Source organism: Hemicordylus capensis, chromosome 5 (genome assembly GCF_027244095.1).
Source record: "Hemicordylus capensis ecotype Gifberg chromosome 5, rHemCap1.1.pri, whole genome shotgun sequence".
In the NCBI taxonomy this organism is placed as follows: domain Eukaryota; kingdom Metazoa; phylum Chordata; class Lepidosauria; order Squamata; family Cordylidae; genus Hemicordylus; species Hemicordylus capensis.
In genome coordinates, this window is record NC_069661.1 from 142,716,948 (window position 1) to 142,738,604 (window position 21,657).

Sequence of the window (21,657 nt, forward strand, 5' to 3'; positions counted from 1 at the left end):
TTTTGATTATAATTATGTTTTTACATGAGTATTTTATTCTCTTCTCTTTCTTCCATCTTCTGCATGTTCCCTTTGCTCTTTTCACATGAACATATGAAACTGCCTTTATCCTAAGCCAAACCATCTAGCTCAACATTGTATACTGAGTGGCAGCTCACCAAGGTTTCACACAGGGGACTTCCGCAGTCCTGAAACACAAGATCAGCCATTGATCTTCAGGCCCTTCTGGACCCTTTCCTTGGCACCTTCTTTATTATCTCTTGTATGCAATACCTTGGCCCTTTTCAGACATTACACTGTACATACATTCAGGTTTCTGTATAGATTTACATGGTTTCTTTTCTTTTCTTTTTCTTTTTTTGGTTTCTTAATGTAGTCCACCCACTCCAATGCATGGTACAGGTAGGAAGTGCATGCATTAAACATATTAGGCCCATTCATATGTTATGTTCAACATTAGTTTGACGAGCATACAGTTATTCACATGTTATGTTTATTTATTTATTTATTTATTTATTATTCAATTTCTATACTGCCCTTCCAAAAATGACTCAGGGTGGTTTACACAGAGAAATAATACATAAATAAGGGCTCCAAAGGGCTCACAATCTAAAGAGGAACACAAGACAGACACCAGCAACAGTCACTGGAGGTACTGTGCTGGGGGTGGATGTTGAACAAAGGACCCATGTATTTGATGGAGCCTGTGTCCAGGTTCTCTTTTAACATAAATATAGGTACAGTCATTCACAAACACATGTACGAGAGTACAGACATCTTTACACTCATACAGCATAATGTCCAAATTGGACTATTGTGTAGATGTATATCTGCATACTCAGTTCATAGACTGTACAAGCATTAAACGGATTGTTAGCTGCCCAGAGACATAAGTTTGGGTGGGGTATAAATTTAAACAAACAAACAAGCAAACAAACATGTGAATAGGCTACCCAGTTTTGAACAGTTCCTAAGAAAACCCATCTTCTTCCTCTTTGGGATCCTTTGGTCTGTCTATTAGATTGGGAGCCTGTGAGCAGAATTTGGCTCCTGTTTAATTTTTGTATGATGTGTTTCCTAGAATGAGAGCCAGCGTGGTGTAGTGGTTAGAGTGCTGGACTAGGACTAGGGAGACCCAAGTTCAAATCCCTATTCAGCCATGAAACTATCTGGGTGACTCTGGGCCAGTCACTTCTCTTTAAGCCTAACCTACTTCACAGGGTTGTTGTGAAAGAGAAACTCAAGTATGTAGTACACCGCTCTGGGCTCCGAGGAAGAGCAGGATATAAATATAATAATATGGGAAACTCCTATATCAGACAGCAACAATATAGGAAGGTGCTGAAAGGCATCATCTCATACTGCACGGGAGAAGGCAATGGTAAACCACTCCTGTATTCTACCAAGAAAACCACATGGGTCGTTGGTCACCAATCAACACACCAACTCTACCTTTATGATACTAAGTGCTAAACAATAAACAGGTGGTGAAAATACATAGCATGCCGCAAACAAGAGCAGCCTAGAAGCCCAACTGCAGTTCTGATTCTTCCTTGCCTCTCAATTGTCCTAGTGCAAGGCTAATTAATAGATCAGGATTCCTTCCAAGCCTTTTGGCTCCAGGAGTTTTGCTGCTGCTGTTACAATTCCTAGTTCATGTGAGCCTATAGAGCAGTCCTCTCCTTTCTCTTGTTACTGCTCCTCCCTCCCTTTGAAGACCAGCTCCTATTGGTCAGCTCTGAACCACTGATGAGCCTCAGGCCTCAGCCTCTTGCCAATCAGTTAGTTCTTTTCACAGGGATCCTATTTCATAAACTTAGCCCCAGTTTGTGTTTTTTTAAAAACAGATACCTTAAAAAAGCATTTGGGAAACTTGAGCATCCAGTGTGTAGCCTGCATCCTCCTCTCTGATCCATCATGCTGCAAACCCTGCTGCTGTTGCTACTAACCCTCCTGTGCCTTGGGAATCAGCTCAGCCCAGCCATTGGCTGTCAGCTGCCATCAGAGTGGAGACCCCTGAGCGAAAGTTGCAGGGCTGAGCTGGCAGAAATTATTGTGTATGCCAAAGTGTTGGCACTACACCAGGATATGTACAGCATGTACAACTATTTACCCTGGCAATATGAAGCCAGCGATGGGGGACTCTTCTACTCAGCCGAGATCGAGATGCTGTGTGATCAGGCGTGGGGGAGCATGCTGGAAGTTCCTGCTGGATCCAGGCTCAACCTGACGGGACTCGGGTATTTCTCCTGCCACTCTCACACAGTCATGCAGGATTACGCCTATTTCTTCTTCCTCAGGTGAGTACAGCTAACAAACTGGTTAGCAGCAATCCCGGCTAACTAGGGGAAAAGGCACCCTTAACAGTGGAGGTCTCTTGTATTTAGCGCTCGCGGGGGGCGGGGGGGGGTTAGTTGTTTCTATTCCTTATCCTAGCATAGCATGCCTCTCTGTGGCTGTTTCTGGTATCTCTCTTGTGTTTCTTTGTGGACCGAGTCCCTTTGGTACAGGCAACCATTTCCCCAAATTCCTTTTGCTATGTAAGCTGCCTTTTAATAATACCATTTGAAAACTTTCCCCTACCCTGTAGGAAAATGCTGTTTTAAAAAACAAAACATTCCTGCATGTAAACTGCTCCCTGCATATAGTAATCTAGCAGACAGGGACAGAGCTGCAGTTCTTGCTAATATGCTAGTCTTACTACTTGCAGTGAGCCTTTTAGGCAGGGAAATGCTATCCCACATCTGCAGCCTGAAGTAGTACAGAATTCTGCCAGTTCAGTTGACTTTTCGCTGTGCAAAGTTTAGAGCAGTTTTAAGTGTTGTGTAGACAAGTGATGAACTTTGACTAGAATTATTAGACTGGATCCTATTCAGTTCCTGCTCAGCCATGAAGTTCACAGGCTGCCCTTGGCCAGTCACTATGGGGCCCTCTTCTACTGTAATCCCCATGGATGGAGGGACTGTGCTGGCTGGCTCTATCTCGTGCCATGTCCACCAGCCATGCCTTCCTAACAACTGTGCATTGTGTTCAGCTTTCATGAGAAAAGGCTCTAAGGTCTCCTTTCTCATGAAAGCTGAATGCACAACCATCAGGGTTGTGACCTGCTGGCCATGGTACAAACAACAAGGCCAGCAGGTGGTTTGGGTGGGGCAGGGGCGTAACTAGGTTGGAGTGGGCCCTGAGACAAGATTCTTAAATGCCCCCCCCCCCCCGCCGTCACTGCTTACCTTTCCTTCCTCTGACCCGATGTCTCTGCTAACTATCCTAACTAGTTGCAAGGTATAGATAACACGAAAGCCCTGTGGTTTTCTTTGGTAGAATACAGGAGGGGTTTACCATTGCCTCCTCCTGAGCAGTATGAGATTATGCCTTTCAGCATCTTCCTATATCGCAGCTGCCCGATAGAGGTGTTTCCCATACTCTGGGAAACACACCATTAGTACCCTGCAAAGTAATCTAGTGTTGTTATGCAGGGATATACTCATACTTCTCCAAAATTTATACCCTGAGTTTCTTGCCATAAGAGACTCAAGGCAACTAACTATTATGGAAAGCAAAACATGATCCAAAACTAGAGAAATGTAAGAGTGTAGAGAAAACTAAGGAAACCTTTTTCTTGATCAGCAGCAAGTGGGAATCCCCCCCTGCTTATTTATTTGTTTGTTTATTATTTATTATAACACCACCACACCATTTTGTTCCATGGTGAACAATTCTATAACCAGGCTCAAAGGAAATCTTCACACTTTAAAGGACTATCAGATTTCTCTCTTTTGTGGGTTAGAACTTACTTTCTGCATCTAACCAACTGGGCTTTAGTCCACAAAAGCTTATGCCACAGTCAGTCTATGACTGCAATCTCACACATACATTCCTGGGAGTAAACCTTATTTAACACAATGGGACTTACTTCTGAGTAAGCATACCTATGGTGTATGCTTACTACTGTGTGTGCATCCTGAAGGTATCACAAGTCTCTGTTTTTTGTGCTGTTGTTGTTGCTTTATCAATTTGAGGTTGCAATAATTCATTGAATGGGTGGAAACTCCATTGAGCTCAGCGCGGTGAAATGAATTTCTGAGTAACATGCAAACTTATCCTTTTCAGGTAAGTTTTATCAGGAAGGACTCACTCCCAGTTCAAAACAAATCCAGGGAATGAAGCTCTTTCTTCCTCTACCCCACTAGAAACTGAAGAGTGGGTTCTTCCTTCCTTCCAGATACAAGCCCTACTAAGTTTATAGTGCAATCCTATGTGTGTTTACTCAGAAGTGAAACCTACTAATTTCAATAGGACTTACTCCCTAGTAAATGTGTGGAGGATTTCTGCCTTAATCCCCTGCAGTAGTAGACATGCAAACAGAAATGTGCCACAATGTCGCAGCCCAGGGGAGGTGGGGGGGTGGCATTTCCACCCCACCACCCCAAAGGGCAAAACCCTCCACCTTCCTACGCTCACCCTTACGTCTCCCCCACCAGGTAATGCCTACCTCAGGACAGAGTAGGAGGATGCTCAACTGGCTTCTCCAGTTCTCCTCTTCCCGCTACAACCTCAATCTCCCCTAATAGTGCCAAATTCTCCAGTGCTTTAAATGAAAGCCAGCTCAGCTAGATTGGGCTAGAGAGCAACCAATAAATAGGGAGAGCACATCTGAGTTCCCTCCTGACTCTTAAGTTTGGATGTCTGCCGATTTGCACTCAACAAAGAGCAAGACTGCTTAAAGTAGCATCAGCGTGGGTTTTAGGCAGGCAGGCAGGCCACTTTGAACTGAACTCTTCCGCGGAGGGCTCCCGTCAAGTCATGGTCATGTGTCCACCCGCCAGCCAATGAGAGCCAAGGCAAAGGGGAGCTGGGGAAAGGAGGGGAGGGAGAGAGAGTGTGCTGCGCAGCACGAGTACCATCTGGATTGAAAGAAAGGAAACTCTGGGAGTGAGGCTGCCGCTGCGGGGCGGGGGTGGGAAAGGACTACCCCTAGCGCTCACACACACACACACACACACACACACACACACACACACACACACACCCCTCAGCCACGGGGCAGCAAACATGTAAAAAACAATTTAAAAAAAAATACCGGGATTGGCAGCGGGCAATGGGGAGTCATGTGATGTGTCTCTGGGGGCCCCCTCGAGGCAGTGGGGCCCTAAGACAATGGCCTCCCCCTGCCTAATGGTAGTTACGCCCCTGGGGTGGGGTCAGCTGATATGGTTCCGTTCCCCACAAGCATCCAGTAAATTAATGGGGGGGGGATTACATAAGAGGACTTGTCACTCTGCCTAACCTGGCTGGGTGGCAGAGTATGATGGGAATTCTGCTATTAGTAAAGGTTCTCAATCTAACACACCTAAAGGAGTGATAACAAATAGATCGTTTATTCATTTGCCAGAAAAACTCTGTTACGATGAGACCAGATTATAGAATAACAAAACTTTAGAGTTGGGACCTTGGAGATCTCGTCAAACCCCTGCTCAAACCAGAAAATTGCTTCCACATCCCGAGATGGCCATCCACTTCTGTTTGGAAGCATCTCACAAAGTTTAGCCTCCCACTGCACGAGGCAGACTGTTCCACTGTCAAACCACTCTTACAGTTAGAAAATTCTTCCTAATGTCTAGCCTGAATCTTCTTTCTTGTAACTTCAACCCATTGATTCTAGTCCTGCCCTCAGGAGCAACAGAGAACAAGTTCGCTCTTCCCCCTACGTAACAGTCCTTCAGACGGGCGTAGCTGGGGGAGAGGTGGAGCTGGGGGGGTGGCCCCCAGGAGCTGCGAAGCCCCGGGTGCTTTGAACCCATTCACTCAGTTATAGCTACCCCCCCCCCACACACACCTTCAGATATTTGAAGATTGCTATCATAGCTCCGATTAGTTGTCTAGGAGGAGTGCTGTTTTTTGTCTGGTAAGGGTTTGAGCAGCAGGTCAAAAGTTAAGGGTTTCCTGCTCCTTTTAAGTCTATGGGAGGCAAGTGCTGAGGACGTTATGCAGAGCATGACTGTTTTGAGAATGAAGTGAGAATGCTGACACGTTTCTCCAGTAGTCGGACATCAGCAGGGAGAGCCAGCCATTGGATTCTACTGCAGGTGTGAGGCCTCTTTAGTGATGGAAGGGGAACTCTCAGGGAAACGGAGGTGGAGCGGGGAGAGACATGGAATGTACGGTTGAGGAAAGCCAGGTGGGTAGTTAGACCAAAGGAGTATGAGGCTTCTGAGTAGAGGTGTGCACGGAATCACGGAGCTGTGGTCTGGCACTGGGGTGGGGGTTCCTTTAAGGGTGGGGGGAGGGTGTACTTACCCCTCCCATCGCTTTCCCCCCTCCGGCGCGCCTTTTTTAGTTAGCAGTTGGGGCGGCAGGATACCTCCCTGCCGCCCCTTCCCCCTGCTCAGCTGCAAAAGGCTTCAGGAAGCCTTTGGCGCTTGCGTGTGTGGCCGCGTGCACGTTGCAGAGATGTGATGTGCGCACGCGACGTGCGCATGTGCAAAAGGCTTCCTGAAGCCTTTTGCAGCCGAGCGGGGGAAGGGGCGGCAGGGACGTATCCTGCCGCCCCAATTGCTGACTAAAATACGTGCGCCGGAGGGGGGAAAGTGGCGGGAGGGCTAAGTACACCCTCCCCCACCCTTAAAGGAACCCCCACCCCAGTCCTCCGGAACCCTGAACTGCCCATATCCGGACTGGTCCAGAGGCCTGTAGAATGGTCTCCGGACCGGTCCATGCACATCACTACTTCTGAGCAAGTCTGTCCAGGATTGTTGCATCCTTCCCTATCCCTCCCCCCACATCAAGCAGAGAATGGCTCCCTCAGACTTCTTCAGAACTACCTCAGTTGTCTCTGTCCTTGCTGACCATCCCCAACTGTCAAAATGCTGACAGGAAAACTACACTCAACCTCTACAATAAGAAGGTCCCATTGACTTCAATGGAGTGGGCCATTTTAATTAATTGATGACCAACTTTTCTTTTAACACACCTATTTTATAAAAACAACAATGAGTTAATCAATTTATCCCACTGATAGGCCAGTGATAGAGGAGCATTGGGACAAGTTCTGGATGGTGCTGCTTTTACCGGAGTTCACCATAAAACTTCATTTCTATTGAAGCAGGATATGTGTGCTAGAAGAGAGTCCCCTACCATAAGAACAGCCCTGCTGGATCAGGCCCAAGGCCCATCTAATCCAGCATCCAGTTTCACACAGTGGCCCACCAGATGCCTCTGGGAAGCCCACAGGCAGGAGTTGAGGGTATGCCCTCTCTCCTGCTGTTACTCCCCTGCAACTGGTACTCAGAGGCATCCTGCCTTTGAGGCTGGAGGTGGCCCACAGGCCTCCGACTAGTAGCCATTGATAGACCTCTCCTCCATGAAGTTATCCAAACCCTTCTTAAAGCCATCCCAAGTTGTTGGCCGTCACCACATCTTGAGGAAGAGAATTCCACAAGTGGATTATGCATTGTGTGAAGAAGTACTTCCGTTTGTTGGTCCTAGATTTCCCGGTAATCAATTTCATGGGATGACCCCTGGTTCTAGTGTTATGTGAGAGGGAGAAGATTTTCTCTCTATCTACTTTCTCCACAGCATGCATGATTTTATAGACCTCTATCATGTCTCCCTGCAGTTGTCTGTGTTCTAAACTCAAAAGCCCCAGGTGTTGTAATATTGCCTCATAAGAAATGTGCTCTAGGCCCCTGATCATCTTGGTTGCCCTCTTCTGCACCTTTTCCAGTTCAACAATGTCCTTTTTTAGATGTGGTGACCAGAATTGTACGCAGTACTCCAAGTGTGGTCGCACCATAGTTTTGTATAAGGGCATTATAATATTAGCAGTTTTATTTTCAACCCCCTTCCTAATGATCCCTAGCATGGAATTGGTGTTTTTCACAGCTCCCGCACATTGAGTTGACACTTTCAATGAGCTGTCTACCATGACCCCAAGATCCCTCTCCTCGTCAGTCACCAACATCTCAGAACCCATCAGTGTATACTTGAAGTTGGGGTTTTTCGTCCCACTGTGCATCACTTTACACTTGCCAACACTGAACCGCCTTTGCCACTTTGTCGCCCACTCCCCCAGTTTGGAGAGATCTTTTTGGAGCTCCTCACAATCCATTTTGGATTTCACTACCCGAAAGAGTTTGGTGTCATCTGCAAATCTGGCCACCTCGCTGCTTACCCCTGCTTCTAGATCATTTATGAATGATCTACCAACTGCAGAAGCTGTCCTGCAAGGTAATGCAAGCTAGCCTGTCCTGCAAGCTAGCCAACAAACAGTTATGGGTCAACGCACAGGAGAATTCCTCTAGTAATACAGATGCTTCCTAAGGCAGTACAGGACCAAGACAACGTGGGGCATCTTTGCTGGTGCTGGGCACTCCATCCTCCCCATCTTGAACTGGGCCTCAAAGACCAAGAGAAAGTGTGGGTGCATGGAGGGCAAGTTGGAAGCGAGCACAATTTGAGACATTGCACAACATCATTAGTGATCACGTGGCACATATGTTAAGGCATCAGCCTTAGGTTCCAGTTGCCCAGCTTTCTGAAGCCTGAGTCAAAATGAGATAGCCTTAATTCCGGTCTGAAATCAGCAGGTTTTTTGACATCCAAGTTCCATGGTTTGTGAAAAGGAAATCATTATGGTGTTGGCAATCCAATACCCTCCCCAATGTCACTTAGTGTTGATTTTAATTTAACACTGTATAATAGAATGCAGTGAATTGCATTGTACTATATTTATATATCTCTAAAACAGATGTAGGCTATTCTGCCAAATAGTGGAGTTACAATGGTGTAGTAGAACTAGTGTGGTGTAGTGGTCAGAGTGCTGGACTAGGACCAGGAAGACCCAAGTTTCCAAAATAGGGTGTCTTGGATGTGCTGATGAAGCCAATCAGAAGCAGTGTTTACTGGCTGACCCAGAGCCCTTCTGCAGAATAGAGAGTTTGCTTCTACAATTAATTCTAGGAGCTGTATAGCTTCTAAATTACATGCCATTGAGCATTTACTTATGCAAAGTGCTGTTCATAGCTAATTTCAAAGTGAAACTTCTTAAATGTATTCCTGGCATGGGAAAGGGTGGCACCAGGGAGTTATTGGTTCTGAAGCAGCTGCCACAGGAGAGCTCACAGTTGTGAGGCAGTTGGGGCTTAGTAGAAATGAACACAGCCCAAATGTGCACTGCTCACACAGTCTACTTTACAGAGATTATTTTCATGTGCTGAGGCAGATTTTTTGCATGTGTTGTACTGGCACTGATGGCAACAAGACTAGATGAAATAATCCAGTTCCTATTTATTTATTTATTTAACATTTTTATACTGCCCCAAACTTGCATCTCTGCACGGTTTACAACAAAACAAAAGAAATGACAAAAGAAAATCAAAACATTACAACAACTTAATTTTGTTCCCCCTGAAAAGTAGTAAAAGAGAATGAAAGGAATACGATAGAAACCATATTCGATAGTAAAAATAACTGCCAGTTTCAGGCCATAGTTAAGGCTCATTTTGGCTCAGGATCCACAAAGCCAGGGAATTTGAATCTGTTGTCTTAATAGACATGCCACATGATCAGTCATGACGTGGTTCAATGTCTCAAATGGTGTTTGCTTACAATTTGCCCATACTCTTCCTTTGAGGCCCAAAACAAGATGGGGAGGATGGTGTGCCTGGTACCAGCAAAGATGCCCAAAGCTGTCCTGTTCCTGTACTGCTGTACAAAGCATCTGAGCCTTATTGCAGAGGTTTTCACAGTTGTTTTGCCAAATCATAACTCTCATAATCCCCAGCCATTGCCTTGCTATATTCTACAGGAAAACTCTTTTACATTCCCAGATCCAGAGTACAAGTTTTCACATCATTCAGCCCCTGAGGTGGCAGGGCAAGCCTCTCTGCTTGGTGTACCATGTGAACCCTTCACCTGCTGGAGCAGCGTCCTTCTCACCCTCCACCTCTGGTACTTGAGGCTTTAAAATCCAAACTGGAAGGGACAAGAGACTATAGAAAACACTAGTGACTCTAGCATCTTTTATATAAGGGGCTATCTTCTAAGTTTTTAGAATCTTTTTTTAAAAGACTAATATTTAATAAAGCCATGCAATTTTATTTGTACTGTTTAATTGTACATTCAGAGGCATGCATGATACACTGTGATAGTGCATTCCCCACCTTTCCTTCCTCAAATGGCAAACCTGGGGTAGGTTTGCCAACTTCTTCTTTTCCATAGTCATGCACTCACACCCTGCCTTGCAGAACTCACCAGGTTAGTTGAAGGCAGGAGAGATCTCAGGCAGGGCCCACAGATATCCCTGGGAGGTGGGACTCAGGAAAGCATACAGCAAGCTGAGGACTTCAGTGGCAGTTAGGGTTCCTGCAGTGACAGCAGGAAGGTGAATAGGTCCTCAAGGATCAGGCAAAGGTGAGCGAGAATTGCCAGAGATGGCATAAAGGCTAAGAAGCACCCATGTGAGCCAGTGTTGCCAGCAAAGGTTCTGAGACAGAAAGCAGCTCAAGTAGCCTTGTAGGGAGCTATGCCTGGTAAAGGTGTTTGGCAGCAAACAAATCCTACTCTTGAGGAGTACTTCTGCAATTCCTCCTCCTGAGGCGACCTGTCAGACTCTAGACCCCTGACTACTAATCTAGCATTTCTGCACCTTTGTTGGAGGGCCTCTCTACTCTGGTTCTGCCTGTGAGTTGGGGGGCTTGATTGGGGATCCCAGGAGTGTCTGGGGGGCAGTGCTAGGTCTTGGGGTTTCTCTGTTAATGAAGCCTTTGGCTTCATGGGTCTTCCATTAGTTCTGCCTTGATTTGGGATGTTTCAGGGCTAGGTTCTTCAGGCTCCTCTCTGTGAGGTGATGAGGGGGGGATCCTGGGGGTCTTTCAGTCTGAGTGAGGGTGGATGGCTCCAGGGACGGTTTGGACAAAGGGTCTTCAACAGGGGCCAGTAGTGGAGTGGGTTCGAAGTCTGCATCTGGGGTTGCTTCTGGCCATCTTCTGGAGACCAGGACCCCAGATCCTTGGGTTTAGAGTAAGTCTCTGGCTGGGCTCTGACACTCATCCATCAAGATTTGTGTTCTCACCTAGTCATTTGAATGGATCCAGTTCCTATCTTATCCCTGCATTTCTTGTACTTCTATAGTCATTTTCCTGTTTGTTTTCCTGCCCCAATTTTGGGTCATGAGTTAATTCTATTTTTTAAAACACCTTCCTGCTTCATTTTACAGTTACGTGTAGTTCTCCTTGTTGTACAGTAAAGGCCATTTGAGACACCAAACATCAAACATATCTTGTGTTGCCCCCCCCCGTATTTTATTGTTGCCATAGATACACTGTAGCAGGTGCTAATGGTGCTTAACAAGCACCCTCTGTCCCTGCAAGGCATCAGCAACAATAGCTGATGCAATAGCTGAGGTTACAGTATTTTGACTGTGAAATTTACAATTTTTACTGGGCATGTATTGGAATTCCTCTGATTTCAAAGTGAGACATTTAAGATCGTTCATAATTTTTTATCTTGTATTTGTTAACTGTGCTCACATTTCCTTTGTCCCTTCCCAGTCTTATTAAATGTCTAAGCTATATTTCTATATATTCATATTTTATGTTACTGAAATGTTAGTAATTTGAGGACTGAAATACAATTTCACTTGGGGAAGCAGAATTTTCATTTCGGGAGGCATTGCCTCTATTTCTCTTTATTCCCTGTCGTATTGTAATGGTTTCCTGCCTCAGTTTTGAGTGCAAGGATTAATCTTATTTCTTCAAACATCTTCCTACTTCATTTTACAATTACGGCTCATTCTTATTGTACTGTGTGTTGTACAGTGAAGGCCATTTGAGAGGCACCAAGTGTGTCTTGTGTTGACCCTGCCTTTTATCGTTGTCATAGGTGCACTGTAGGGGGTGCTAATGGTGCTTATCAAGTACTCTCCCACACACACTCATACCCACACACACATAAATACTTGGCATCAGCAACAATAGCTGATGTGGAAACTGCAGTATTTACAAATTTTGATACTCTTCCTTGTTTGTTCAGGGCACTGGGCATGTATTGTAATTCCTTTGATTTAAAAATGAAACCTATAAGTGCTAATCTAGCACTTCTGCACCTTTGTTGGAGGGCCTCTCTAGTCAAATTTGTTTTCTGTGTTGACATTTCCTGTGCCCCACCAAGTCCCTTTTGGATGTGCAACCTATATTTCCAAAAACTGAAGTTCTAAGTTACATAAATGTTAGGGATATATGGATCAAAAGAAAACTTCATTGGGGGAGGCCGAGTTTTCATTTGGGGAGGTATTACCTCCATTTGCCTCTCTGTTGCTACACCCCTGGAGGCCTGGCTCATTTTGGAAGTGCCCCAGGGCCTTCTACCACCTTAATCTGATCTTGTGTCAGGCATAGTGCATGCCCAGTTGAAAGCTGATAGAGTCAGGAAGAACAGTATACTGGCAATACACTATATAGGAGTGGAGGATGGATTGTGCTCCAAGTTACAAAACCTGATTTCCTTTTTCAGAATGGATGAGAATTACAATCTCCTTCCACATGGAGTAAATTTCCAGGATGCAATATTTCCAGATACTCAGGAAAACAGACAGATGTTTTCCAGTCTGTTCCAGTTTTCCAACTGTACTCAAGGGCAACATGTGATAACTTTCTCCAGTGACTGGCAGATTCAAGAAGACAACAGGGTAAGGGAGTTTGTTTTGCTTTCTCTTTCCCCAGTGGGCAGCCATCCAGCAACGGGTTGCCATATGGTCAGCACATTCACTTTTGTCCTCAGCCATTGTTTGAAAGGGTCATCTTGTTCATAAACTTTCACATTGACTCCTTGCTCTGTTTTATCTAACATGCCTAGGGCTGAAATGGGATAATGTTGGTCTTTCATTTCATCATCTCCCACCATATTATGGCTGGTACTGGATGCTGCAGCCTTGAGGGCCACAGACATCACATGCTTTTTGATCAATATGTTTCCCAACAGTTGTGGGAATGTTTACATTCTGGGTTTGGTGTGTACTTTCCTTCTATCAGGTAAATCAGGTTTTGAAAATAATGAAGAGCAATGCATGCTTATTATTTTGGTGCAGGAAGAATTTTTTCTTTAAAAATTTACCTTATGTAATTTACACCCCTGCTAACTGAGCAAAGAGGCACCTTTTAAAAGTGGTGATTCTCTTTATTTAGTGAGTAGGGATGTGCATAAAACCGGTTTGCCCGGTTTGGTTCAAATTCGAACTGGGTTCAAACCAGGAGGAGGTGGTTCGGTTTTGGTTTTGCTAGGACCACCCTCTGGTTCGGTTCGAATGCGAACCAGTTTCAAACTGGTTTGAACTGTTTCAAACCTTCAAAAGTGGGTGAGGTGTTAGCTGGCACCCATGGGTATCTGCCACCCAAAGCAATCAGACACTCGTACAATTTTTTATAAATTTTTGAAATTTATTTTTATTTTTTCTTATAGGGTATAATGGGACTCGAAACAGCCCATTATTCCCTATTGTGGAGCACCCATGGGTGCCAACAACCACCCAAACCCCGAAGCATTCGGACACTCCTACGGTTTTTTATGAATATTTGAAATATTTTAATTTTCTCCTAGGGTATAATGGGACACAAACCAGCCCATATCCCCTATTGTGGAGCACCTAGGGGAACAAAAGTGGGGGGGTGGGGGTGGTAGGCACTCAAGGGTGCCTACCACCCAAACAACCCCAAGGCAATTGGACACTCCTCCGATTATTGGTGAATTTTTAAAGTATTTTGGAATTCCTCATAGGGAGTAATGAGAATTGCAGCAAATTTATAGCTTCACATTGGGGGCAAAGGGGTGGCCTAGTGCAGAGTGTGGTGGGGGTAGTTCCCAAGGTGGGCAAGGAAGCTATCAGAATTATTTGAAAGGAATTAGGCAAAGGGCTGATTTTTTAAGTGATTTTTGAAGTTTATGTATCATTAAGGTTAGCAATGAGAGTGGATTTATGGTTTGTCATTGAAAATCTTATATGCTACTAAAGAATCTACACTCAGAACACTTCAGAAACAACAAAACCCAGTACCCCATGGGTTAGCAACCCATGGGGGTGGTTAGCACCCTTGCTCTGGACCACCCCAGCACCCCCAAGTGCAATTATGGGGCTGCTGAGACCTCCATTCTTCCCTATGGAGAAAAACCTTAAAGCCACTTGTGGGGTGCTGGGGTGGCCCAGAGTGAATGGTGGTCTAGTGCACAGAGGGTGCCAACCACCCCCCATGGGTTGCTAACCCATGGGGTACTGGGTTTTGTTTCTGAGGTGCTCTGAGTGTAGATTCTTTGGTAGCATATTAGATAAACTTCAAAAATCACTTAAAAATCAGCCCTTTGCCCAATTCCTTTCAAATAATTCTGATAGCTGCCTTGCCCCCCTTGGGCACTACCACCCACCACACTCTGCACTAGGCCACCCCTTTGCCCCCAACGTGAAGCTGTACATTTGCTGCAATCCTCATTATTCCCTATGAGGAATTCAAAAATATTTTTAAAATTCACCAATAATTGGAGGAGTGTCCAATTGCCTTGGGGTTGTTTGGGTGGTAGGCACCCTTGAGTGCCTACCACCCACCCCACCTTTGTGCCCCTGGGTGCTCCACAATAGGGGATATGGGCTGGTTTGTGTCCCATTATACCCTATGAGAAAAATAATTAAAAATATTTCAAATATTCATAAAAAACCGTAGGAGTGTCTGATTGCTTTGGGGTTTGGGTGGTTGTTGGAAACCATGGGTGCTCCACAATAGGGAATAATGGGCTTGTTTGAGTCCCATTATACCCTATGATAAAAAATAAAAATAAATTTCAAAAATTAATAACAAATGTACGATTGTCCGATTGCTTGGGAGTTTGGGTGGTAGGTACCCATGGGTGCCAGCTACCATCCCACTGACTTTTGGAGGTGCTAACCAGTTCAAACCGGTTAGAATCGAACCACCCCCTGTTTGGTTTGAATTCGAACCTGCAGCTCGAGCCTGATGGCTAGTTTGGTTCGGATTCGAACCTTCAAACCACCCTGGTTCAAATTCAAACCAGTTTGATACATCCCTATTAGCAAGGGGAGAGCAACTGGCCCTATCCATCCCCAGCACAGCATCCCTCCAGTGGCATTTGCTGATGTCTATTATGTTTCTTTTTTTAGATTGTGAGCCCTTTGGGAATAGGGAGCTGCTTTCTTTCTTAACCACTTTGGGAACTTTTGTTGAAAAACAGTATATAAATATTCATTGTATTCGTGACACAGGAGCATGTCACATGCAAACTTATGCAACAATATACAGCAGCATGTTAGGTGCAAACATAAAGGTAACTTTATGAAAAGAAGTCTGTGATGATAAGAATGATGGCAATCAGAACTCAAGATGGTACTATTGTCAGACGCCTTCTTCCTACTTTGTACCTTGCTTCCCCAAGTGCGGAGGGTTTCTTATGAAACATTTAACTGTTTAACCATGATAACCATGAACTGTATCTCCATTTTTTTGATCATCTACTAATTCTGGTTGGATGCCTAGTTTTGTATTCTTATGTTTGTGAAAGTGAGTTTGCGGGAAGATGAAGATGACTGTAGCACACATGTCTTCATGATCAAAAGCAGCAACAAAGATATAGCAGTCGCATCAGAGGATGAAATTTGTAATTTGATACCATCTTCATTCTTTTATGTGCCACAGTTAATGAGATACAGAGTTTAGAAAGTGGTGTCATATGATCTCCCAGCAACTCCAATGCATTTAGATTTTTTTAAAAAAGTATATTCAGTTCAACTTACCTGCCAAAGATAATCCATAAATGGGAAACGTAATATGAAACAATTTTTCATCATACTGGTAGACTGTATCACAGTACTTTGACTCCCTATGCATAATGAGTCAGGTCCATTTAACTCAAGTAACAGGAGTTGCATGACAAATTCCCAGTGAGAAAAGTGAGAAACCGAGAAGCAAATGTGTTACAAGTAAAGTAGCAGCTGTCCTGCTCCCTGTCTTCTGGCAGCTGTAAGCAAATTACAGAGTAGAAGAATGGCTGCTTGAATCGATATTTAAATAGTGGTTCTTGAGCACATATTTGTAGCTTTTACAAGAACATATTGTTCATGCTCCTTTCCTTACGCAGGAAGAAGTTTACCTCAGACAAATTAAAAACAAACTTAATTTATAAAAAACAAAACACCTCAGTATAGATGGTGTTTGTATCCTAACTCACGGTTTTAAAAAAGCTTTGTCCAAGAATGCTTTTGTGCAGATGTTTTAAAAGTGGATTTAGAGCATGAATTACCATGGGGAAGTATCTGTATCATACTTCTCAGAGGTAGGCTAAGGCTGTGTGCATATTTTATGTGTAGAGCTGGTGTAGCTTAGTGACTGTGAGCTTGGAAGTTCCCACTTAAGACTGTGAGCTTAAAGGAAGTCTCCACCTCAGTACAAACATACTAGGTAGCCTTGGGAAAGCCATTATTTTCTCAGTCTGCCATGTGCAGTAATGGGAATAAAAGTGGCCTATCTTACAAAGACTGTCACACACCAGAGATAGTTATGCTGAACCTTTCTCACTGCTGTGTTAATTTACTATAAGGAATTTTTTTTAAATGGGAAAGTTTTTTGTTTTTTTTAGACTCCCCACCTGCATTCTGAAAAAAATGGAGTTCAGACTTCTTCCACTTCAGTCGTCTACTACTACTAGGGATGTGCATGAAACTGTGGTGGCATGGTTCGATTCCGGCGGGGGTGCCACTTTAAGGGTGGGGGAGGGTGCACTTACCCCCCCCCCCATCCACTCCCCCCCATCCACTTTCCCCCTGCTGGTGCTTATTGCCAGTAAAAACCTTTGGGGCAGCAGTGTACCTCCCTGCCATCCCTTATCCCTCCTTGGCCGGAAGTGGCCAGAAGTACTGGGTGCGCGTGCACCCGTCATGTGCACACATGTCGAGTGTGTACGTGCACCTGGTACTTCTGGCCACTTCTGGCCAAGGAGGGGGACGGGACGGTCGGGAGGTACACTGCTGCCCTGAAGGTCTTTACCAGCTGGCAGGGGGAAAGCAGCGGGAGGGGTAAGTGCACCCTCCCCCACCCTTAAAGCGGCACCCCCATGGTGTTGAACTTCGACCCCCCCGGTGTTTGAACCCGTTCGGAGGCCCACAAAAGGGCCACCGAACAGGTTTGTGCACATCCCTAACAAGAACTACTACTACTATCTACCATCTCATTCTGTCTAATGGGTAGATTAGCTCTGAGATTAAGTACTTGTATGCTTTTGAACACTTCAGATGCACTATACAAACAGTCCATATTACTGCTTCTGGGATTTTTGAAAGTAGGGAAAAAAGAGTTTCTTCCTCATTCAAGGATGAAACCAGAACAATGAGAAATGGTTGTCTGACACTAATATTCCCATATACACATACTTATAATTAAAAGAGGATGTCAGAAGTGTCAATAATACCTCAAATACAAAGAAGTTAACTTAATTCCTTGCCATGTGTTTAGAGTGTGGGTTGTTAGCTGACCAAAACAAAAATGCAGAGCAGTGTAGCAACTTGGCAGAGGCAGCACTGGGGGTTGCTCTTGCACCCACTGTCCTGCACAGCTCTCCATGCTGCACGAGAACCCAAGAGAGGAGAGCTGGTTTTGTGGTAGCAAGCATGACTTGTCTCCTTAGCTAAGCAGGTTCCAGCCTGGTTTACATTTGAATGGGAGACCAGAAGTGTGAGCACTGTAAGATATTCCCCTTAGGGGATGGAGCCGCTCTGGGAAGAGCAGAAGGTTTCAAGTTCCCTCCTTGGCTTCTCCAAGATAGGGCTGAGAGAGATTCCTGCCTGCAACCTTGGAGAAGCCACTGCCAGTCTGCGTAGACAGTACTGAGCTAGATAGACCAATGGTCTGACTCAGTATATGGCAGCTTCCTATGTTCCTTTGGGGATGTGGAACTGCCTTATAGGGAGGAGAGCTAGTCTTGTGGTAGCAAGCATGACTTGTCCCCTTAGCTAAGCAGGGTCCACCCTGGTTGCATATGAATGTGAGACGACATGTGAGTACTGTAAGATATTCCCCTTAGGGGATGGAGCCACTCTGGGAAGAGCATTTAGGTTCCAGGTTCCCTCCCTGGTATCTCCAAGACAGGGCTGAGAGAGATTGCAGTCTGCAACCTTGGAGAAGCCACTGCCAGTCTGTGTAGACAATACTGAGCTAGATGGACCAAGGGTCTGACTCAGTATATGACAGCTTCCTATGTTCAGAGGCTAAGCCCACTGTGTCTTCCAAAAGCAAAAAGAAATACTTTGCTATTACTGCACTCTTAGCTTAATTGGACTCTGTCTCATGACCTGGTCTGCCCAGATAGCAGAATGTTTAAGATGAGACTTGCTTAATGGTTGAGACTTTGGCAGACTCATGTTTTGTAATATATAAAGTAGGGGTCTGTGTGGTAGAAATAGCTGAGCACTTATTGCACGTTCATTGTGCTTTCATGCAACCATCTTCCCAACAGGCTTTACCTGCAATGTGGGGCAGTTTTATTTTCCCATACAACTGCAGTGTATGTAGCTGGTTATAAGTAATTTCCCTTTCTAGCTGGAGTCCAGTTGCCATTGAGACTGCTATGTGTAAAATGACTGTATAACTAAAATAAGCAATGCCTGTGACATCATTGATTACAAGTGAAACAGTTCTTTCATCACTCCATTATGTCCTGGCAATTTTGGAATTTTTAAAAAATGATTTGCTTGGAAATTCTTTACATTTTTCCCATAGTGAGCATTTCCTTACTGTATACATAAATGTTTGTGCAGTGCCTGAAAAGAAAGATGTATGAGCAAACACAAGCAGGATTATCCCCTCCCCCCCAACAATGTCCCACCATTTCAGATTCCCCCCCCCCGCCGTACATTTGTTTCCTTTGAAACATTGGAGTGTTAATCTCTTTCCATTTTTTTTGGAATTATTAATTATTGTGCCATGTAAATTTAAAGAACATTTTTTGTTGATAAGTAAATTTAGCAGACAAAATCATCTGAGCAACTGATGGAGGACTTCAGAGAGACCTTGCCCTATTGGATCCCATGGCTGGAAGATGCAACTTTCCCACAAAACCTCAGGGCCTTCTTCTACTGGAAGGAATTCCCATAGTTGGGTAGAACATTTCCTTTTTCTGCCATTTTATTTATTTGTTTGTTTGTTTGTTTGTTTGTTTGTTTGTTTGTTTGTTTGTTATATTTCTGTACCACCCAAAACTTGCATCTCTGGGCGGTCTGTCAAGGCAATGCACTTGACAGAAAGCAGAACCTTTTTATATAATTGCTTTAGTGATTGGAGGCTGGTTGGCTTGAATTATGGGCTCCTGCTCAAGCTGCCCTTGAGGAGGGGTACATGTTGATAGGTCCTTGGAAGCCATTTACTACTATTGAAAAGTCTGTTTGAATGCCAGGGATTCTTAAAATGTGTCATAGTGAATCTCTGTAACCGCTGATTTAGATGTGCATCAGAATCACATAGTACAGTTTTTTCTAGTCTGTACTGTTGTTACCAGATTTGCTCTGAAGCATCATAGAAACCTCCCTTCATGATTATACTTTGCTCAAAGTGGTGGAATCTAGCTTCAAATAGGTGAAAACTGGTATACAGCATTGTTAACCTTAATGTACTAGGGAAAGTTGATCTTGGCTTGGATGCGGCTGGAAAGAGACAAAAAATATGGACACATGCCTTGAAAACAAAGAGTTGCTTTATTGAGGGATAACAGGGGTACAGAATGAGAAAAGAAGGGTAATTAAGACAAGGATTAGTGCCTAGCAAATTAGCTGGATAAACAGTCTTCCCATAAGGCAGTAGACTCTCTGGTATTGGCTTAGGTTGCCCTTAATACACATTTACCATATCTCAGTGCTTAGGAAGGGGAGGCAGAGGTTTGAGGTGAAAGGTTTCTGAGAAAGAGAATGGACAGCCATTTTTCATAGTTACCCACAATCTAGGTGGGATTCATCCCTTGGATGGCTTAAGAATGAGTCCGGGGAGGTACAAGAGAAAGATGCCTTTGTGGGGAGAGGCTTTTATAGTCAAAATGTAGCTGGAGGGCATTAGTGTGGGAGTCAAATATTTGTGTACTTGTTCCATATAAGATGTGATTTTAGGATTATAGTATCCGTCAGGATACATCCTGGGTGTTAACACTTGGGTGCTTCACTTAAAGAGTGCTCAATGGGTGTTTTGCCACACATAGCAATTTGAGTAGAAATGGGAGCAGGAGGTCTCTCTCTGCCATTACTCACCAAAAACTCTTAATTGGGAGGGAGTGGAATATCCTTGAGGAGTTTATCTACTAAAGTTCATCACAGGATAGAAGGAAACCCTTCACCTTTTGTACATATTACTGGTCTGCTCTGATTCTTTGCATATGCTCAGATGCAATCAGAGTGGCAGTCCTATTGCAATCATGCACTTGCCTGAGGGCACCAGGAAACCACTTAATCAGAACAACATGTAGTGTCAGGAATGCATTAGGCTAAAGCTTCTCTTCTAGATAGGCTAAGAAAATGTCTGTTCTGGGGGTGCACTGAATGAGCCTGGCAACATCATTCTCACATGGCAGGGGACCCATATTTCTGAACATTCCTTTTTAGTCTACTTTCCAGTAGGCTTATGAGATCACCTGGCATTCTGTGTGTGTGTGTGTGTGTCCCCCAGTATCAACTTCTCAATGCCTGGACCAATATGAACCAAATCGGGTACAGTTGTAGGGACACATAGGGACACCTCAATGGCATAGTTTGTGATGATGTCATCCACTCAGATCCAAGATGGCGGATGCATAAACTTATGAGGCGCAAGTGGGCTAATTTGTGAACCGCCTAACTGATTTGAACCAAATTTGCTACAGATGTAGGGACACATAGAGATGCCCAAAGGGTGTGGTGTGTGATGATGTCATCCACTCCAATTCAAGGTGGTGGCTGCATGAACATCTGAGGTGCAAGTGGACTAATTTGTGGATGGCTTAACCTATTTGTACCAAATTGTGTACAGTTGCAGTGAGTAACATACACGGACACCTCAATGGCATAGCTTGTGATGATGCCATCCACGCCAATTCAAGATGGTGGACACATAAACTTTGGAGGTGCAAGTGTACTAATTGTGGACAGTCTAACCGATTTGAACCAAGCTTGCTACAGCTGAAAGTACACATAGGGATGCCCCAATGGTGTAGCTTGTGATGATGACACCCACCCTGATCCAAGATGGTGGATGGATAAACCTTTGAAGCACAAGTGCACTAACTTGAGGACTGACTAACTGATTTGAATCAAATTTGGAACAGCTGTTGTGAATGACACACAGGGACACCTCAACGGTGCAGTTTGTAATGACGATATCCATCCCAATCCAAGATGGCGGACATATGAACATTTGAGGCGCAAGAGAGCTAACTTGTGGACCTTGATTTGCACCAAATTTAGTCCAGATATAGAGACAGTGAAAGGAAAGTAGGCTGATTAGTTCTTACTAGAACAATTTGTTTCTTTCTGCCTAACCTGGACATAGAAACTGTGCTCATCAGGGAGAAAGGATGTACACATTTTACACATGTGCTAGTTTAAACATTGGTGATCTAAATTTTGTATGTACACAGCTTTAATAATAATGA

At 44.4% G+C, this 21,657-nt stretch overlaps 1 protein-coding gene across 1 annotated transcript in view; it reads left to right on the plus strand.

The window, feature by feature from the left end:
* The first annotated feature begins 1,778 nt into the window (after nucleotides 1-1,778).
* Nucleotides 1,779-21,657, plus strand: part of CCDC3 (coiled-coil domain containing 3) — a 93,972-nt gene continuing 74,093 nt past the window's right edge. The window contains exons 1-2 of the mRNA XM_053251356.1: nucleotides 1,779-2,300; nucleotides 12,511-12,685. Of these exons, the coding sequence (XP_053107331.1) occupies nucleotides 1,918-2,300; nucleotides 12,511-12,685 (558 nt within the window). The 5' untranslated portion in view covers nucleotides 1,779-1,917. The remainder of the gene's footprint in view (nucleotides 2,301-12,510; nucleotides 12,686-21,657) is intronic.